Here is a 5,819-nt window from a genome sequence, read left to right as displayed (position 1 = left end):
AATCATTACGTGAGTGTTGTTTTTTATCATAACCTCAGCGGTGAAGGAAGACAACAGTCCGGAGCCGCAACATTTTGGTCCTCCAAATCCGGATGCAACGAGATTGAGCCCACCATGGACGCCAACTGTCGCATCGCAGCAGCAACAACAAGGTAGGTAGTGAGTGCATGCAAGATTCGTCACTTTCCTATTTAATTACATCCTCACACCATTTGTGTTACCCTGTGTTAGTGTTCAGTGAAGTGTAAGTGAACTTTCAATACTGCAACGAACAGTTCCAGCGCATCAGTGTCGTGACAACAACAGTTTGTTCTCGTTAGCAACAATGAATGCAGAGAGACTGAAAGAGCTTATCGTTAAGCAGGGACAAGTAAAGGCTCGAGTTACGCGTTTCAGAGCATACATTGATAGCCTCACAGAAGAGCATGGAATCGCACAATTAACATTACGTCACGAGAAATTTGTTGAATCGTGGAAAGACTTCGAAAACATTCAGTCAGAAATTGAACTTTTGCAAGATGAGTCATTACAGGAACAGGAAGGTAAAGAAAGGGAACACTTCGAAAATGCATATTTTGAGTTAGCGGCGCGTGCACAAACTGTACTCCAGTCGCATGCAACGTCTAAAATTCACAACGAAGTGCCGAAAGATACGCAGGACAATATTGCAGTGAAATTGCCAGTGATAAATCTACCGTTATTTCACGGACATTATGATGAATGGTTGTCTTTTTTTGACACGTTTCAAGCACTAATTCATAACAATTCGTCATTGCAAGCTATTCAGAAATTTCACTATTTGCGTTCTTCCCTGCGAGAGGAAGCACTTGAAGTCATTCAAACCCTCGAGATCTCAGCACAGAATTACGAAACGGCGTGGTCACTTTTAAAGGAGCGGTTTGAAAACAAAAGGTACATTGTAAACAAACACGTAAAGGCATTGTTTGATTTACCGCCTGTAGAAAGGGAATCGGCTGCCGCTTTGAAGCGACTTCTAGACAGCATAGTGAAACATTTACGTGCTTTAAAATCGCTTGGTCAACCGACAGAAAATTGGGATGCTCTTCTCTTGCATTTAGTCACAAATAAATTAGATAGCGTTACTCATAAAGAATGGGAAGAAACAATTCCAGGTACTGAACTTCCGTCGATGTCAGAACTCATTCAATTTTTGCAACAAAGGTGTCAAGTTCTAGATGCCGTAGATAACAATCGGCCCACACAAAATAAACCTCTGTTTCGCAACAAAAGCTCTTATTCTCAGAAGAGTGGATCGGAAAGTAAGAATACGTTTAAAACAAACGTTCATCTTTCATACAATGAACCAAAGTGCAGGTTTTGTAATCAAACACACTTCATTTATCAGTGCACTTCATTCAAGGCAAAATCAGTACCAGAGCGAATAAATGTAGTAAAGCGTCTTTCACTTTGCCTCAATTGTTTAAAATCTGGACACAGATCTGAGACATGCCCTTCAGGTCATTGTAAGATTTGCAATTCAAGGCACAATTCCCTACTGCATTTTTCTCAGCAGTCATCATCACGCAGCGCATCATCATCGTCGTCTTCTCAATCAGAAAACTACGTCACTCCGAGTGCAGGGCGGAGAGATACAGAATCCGTTACATGTGTAACACAGAATACTCAGAAACAAACAAATGTAATGTTGTGTACAGCAGTTGTTTATGTTAGTAATGCACAAGGATCATATCATAGTTGTCGAGCGCTTCTCGATTCGGCATCACAATCAAACTTTATCAGTTCGAGAATGGCGAAAATGTTGAAATTGAAAAGAACGAACAGGGTGTCTCACATAAATGGAATAGGCGCATCAGAATCAAAGGCGTGTCACAGCGTTCAAGCCACTGTCAAATCAAGATTTAATGCTTATTCTGCCACATTAGAATTTGTCGTTCTGCCTGAAATCACACAAGAACTGCCAGCACTTCCGATTAATATCCGCAATTGGAATATTGCACAGAATATTCATTTGGCAGATCCACAATTCAATACACCTCAAAGAGTAGACTTACTGATCGGAGCGGGAATATTCTTTGATTTGCTTTGTATAGGTCAAATACGTCTCGCACCAGGGTTGCCAACTCTACAGAAAACCACTTTTGGATGGATCGTGGGAGGTAAATATGATATAACGTCACATCATGCATCGCCAAACGTATGTTGTCTTAGCGTAGAAGAACGAATCGAGGATCAACTGCAAAGATTCTGGTCACTTGAAGAATGCAACGTTAAGCCTAGCTTATCCGCAGAAGAGATTGCTTGTGAAGAACATTTTAAGGCTAATTTCAAGAGAGATGAAACTGGAAGATTTATTGTTAGATTGCCAGTAAAGGACAGCATAAGCAAGTTAGGTGATTCGAAGGAAATAGCAACAAGAAGATTTCATTTATTGGAGAAGAGGCTCATCAAGAATCCAGAATTGAAGGATGCTTATGTCAATTTCATGAACGAATATGAAAGTTTGAAACACATGCAACGTATTGAGGAAGATGAATGCCACATTTCAGAATGTTTCTTGCCTCATCATTGTGTAACCAAGGAAACAAGCTCCACATCAAAGCACCGTGTTGTTTTCGATGCCTCATGCAAAACTTCCAGTGGATTATCACTCAACGATATTCTAATGGTGGGACCTACAATACAAGATGACATATTCGCTATTGTCACACGATTTAGGCAACACAAATACGTCATTACTTGTGACATTCAGAAAATGTATAGACAATTACAAGTTCATTCAGAAGATAATTGTCTACAGAAGATTCTTTGGCGTGATGACCCACAGAAACCTCTCAAAACATTTCAGCTCTCAACAGTGACGTATGGGACAGCTTCAGCGCCATTTCTTGCTACGAGATGTCTTGAACAACTTGCATTAGATGAAAAACAGGAATTTCCAAAGGCTGCAGAAGTCGTACTTAGAGATATCTACGTTGATGATATTCTAACACGTTCCAATACAAAGGAAGAAATATTAGAATTGCAGAACAGTCTCATCGCATTATTACAACGTGGAGGATTTCAATTGAGAAAATGGTGTGCTAATGACCCAACATTATTATCTCGCATTCCAGTAGAACATCAAGAAACAAAACAAGATCACATTGATGAAGCACAACAAACTATAAGGAGTTTAGGATTATTATGGAATCCAACCACAGATGAATTTTACTTCACAATAAAAGATACAAATCGAAGTGAAAGAATTTCTAAACGATCTATTTTATCCACCATTGCTGGTATCCTCGATCCATTAGGAATAATAGGACCAGTCATACTCAAAGCAAAGGTATTTCTTCAACATCTGTGGAGACTGAAACTAGATTGGGATGAAACATTACCATCATCACTGCATTCAGAATGGGATCACTTTCGCAAGGAACTACCACAGCTAGAGAAACTTCATGTTCCCAGATGGACAATGACCGAACCAACATCAGAAGTAGAGATACACGGATTCAGTGACGCATCTGAGCTTGGTTATGGAGCATGCATTTACATTAAATGCAAGGATTCAAATGGACATATCACGTCTACTTTACTTTGCTCGAAATCTCGCGTTGTCCCTCTAAAAAAGGTAACTTTACCACGTTTGGAACTGTGTGGAGCATTACTTCTTGCCAGACTTACACACAAGATCACAGAAGCTCTAAAATGGACAGGAATGAAGATTATTCTATGGTCAGACTCTACTATTGTACTAGCTTGGTTGAAAGCGCCTTCATCACAATGGAAAACTTTCATGGCCAACAGAGTGGCTGAAATACAGAAACTGACAAGCAGTTACGAATGGAGACACGTAAGAACTCAAGACAATCCAGCAGATCATATTTCAAGAGGCTTGTTACCATCACAAATGCCAAATGCTAAATCTTGGTGGCATGGGCCATCATGGCTAACAAATGAACTTATTGATCACAATGAGATTACAGTTGAACCTCAAGATTTACCTGAACAAAGGAAAACTACAGTCGCCTTAACAACTACAAAGTCATTTGAGTTACTTGAACGATACTCCACATTAGAAAGATTACAGAGAGTAACAGCGTATTGTATGAGATTCTCTCACAACTCAAGAAAGTTACAGCATGAAAGACAGTTTGGATCATTGACAACAACTGAACTGCAATCAGCTATTACAAGCTTAATAAAACTTACTCAAGAACAAGAATTTCAACCAGAGTTGCAAGCTCTCAAAAGTAAAGCAGAACTACCCAAGTCAAGCAGACTACTTAACTTAAATCCGTTTCTCGACAAGAATCAGGTAATTAGGGTGGGCGGAAGACTTGCAGCATCTGAAAATACATATGACCAAAAATATCCAATTATTCTACCTGCAAACTCCAGATTGACTATTTTGATTGCTGAAAATGAGCACAGAAGACTACTCCACGCTGGACCTCAACTTCTGCTGACGTCACTAAGACAATCGTATTGGCCCCTCAGTGGACGTAACTTAACCAGAAGAATTGTACATCAGTGCATTGTTTGCTTCAAAAACAAACCGAAGACATTTGAACAGCTGATGGGAGACCTTCCAAGAGAAAGAGTGACACCAAGTAAACCATTTTTACACAGCGGTGTAGATTATTGCGGTCCAATTTACATCAAAACCAACAATCGTCGTGGCAGCAGACTAGAAAAGTCTTACATCGCAATTTTTGTCTGCCTGGCTACAAAGGCTGTACATATCGAACTAGTCAGCAACTTAACTACAGATTCATTTATTGGAGCATTGAAACGATTCATCTCTCGACGAGGAAGATGTGCTAAAATTTTCTCTGATAATGCAACAAACTTTGTAGGTGCACAACGTGAATTACGAGAGTTACAAGCATTATTCATGTCACAAGTTCATCAAGAAAAGGTTCAGAATTTCCTAGCTTCTGACAACACTGAATGGCATTTCATACCCCCAAGGTCAGCAAGTATGGGAGGCCTCTGGGAAGCTGCAGTGAAGTCGTTGAAGTATCACTTGAAGAGGATAATAGGAAACGCCTCATTCACTTACGAAGAGACTTACACATATCTAACACTCATCGAAGCTTGCTTAAATTCTAGACCCTTGACTCCTTTATCTAATGACCCGAATGACCTCAACCCTTTAACCCCTGGCCATTTTCTAGTTGGTGAGGCACTCACTACCATTTCCGAACCTGATTTGAACTTAATTCCAGTGAATAGACTATCCAGGTGGCAGCATATGCAACAGTTATATCAACATTTTTGGAACAGGTGGTCACGTGAATATCTCACAAATCTTCAACAACGATCCAAATGGAAATGGAAGAACACTAATCTACGCGTTGGAGACCTGGTCTTACTCAAAGAAGACAACCTTCCCCCCTTGAGCTGGAAGTTAGGAAGAATCATCGAGCTACATCCTGGAGGTGATGGACTTGTTCGGGTGGTGTCCATAAAAACAATCCACGGCCAGACGAAGAGAGCAGTCGGGAGGCTGTGCCCCTTCAAGGGGGGTGGCATGTTCCGTCAATCGCAAAACAGTATGTAAAAGGCCAACCAGCGCCATCTCTTGGCGTTAAGAATTACTAAAAAAACAATAGAACATCGTCGAGCGTACAGCAGAGACAGACACCTGCACGCGAAAAGATCGCTTTTCACAACGCTACGTACTTTCATGCATTTTTATGTATATTTACAGTTCGCTTATATTTTTATACAATATATCCACGTATAATCATTACGCGAGTGTTGTTTTTTATCATAACCTCAGCGGTGAAGAAAGACAACAGTCCGGAGCCGCAACAGACACCCTGTATATTTTCAGAGTTCATTCA

General features: G+C 40.3%; 1 protein-coding gene across 1 annotated transcript; it reads left to right on the top strand.

Moving 5' to 3' along the window:
- Positions 1 to 325: 325 nt before the first annotated feature.
- Positions 326 to 5,533, top strand: LOC145990478 (uncharacterized). The gene has a single exon (XM_083126173.1). The coding sequence runs from the start codon at positions 326 to 328 to the stop codon at positions 5,531 to 5,533; it is 5,208 nt and encodes a 1,735-aa protein (XP_082982299.1).
- The last annotated feature ends 286 nt before the right edge of the window (positions 5,534 to 5,819 follow it).

This window comes from Lepisma saccharinum, chromosome 7 (assembly GCF_977018435.1).
Source record: "Lepisma saccharinum chromosome 7, izLepSacc3.1, whole genome shotgun sequence".
In the NCBI taxonomy this organism is placed as follows: Eukaryota; Metazoa; Arthropoda; class Insecta; order Zygentoma; family Lepismatidae; genus Lepisma; species Lepisma saccharinum.
The sequence above is the reverse complement of the archived record's forward strand: the minus strand, read 5'-3'. Positions and strand labels throughout refer to the sequence as shown.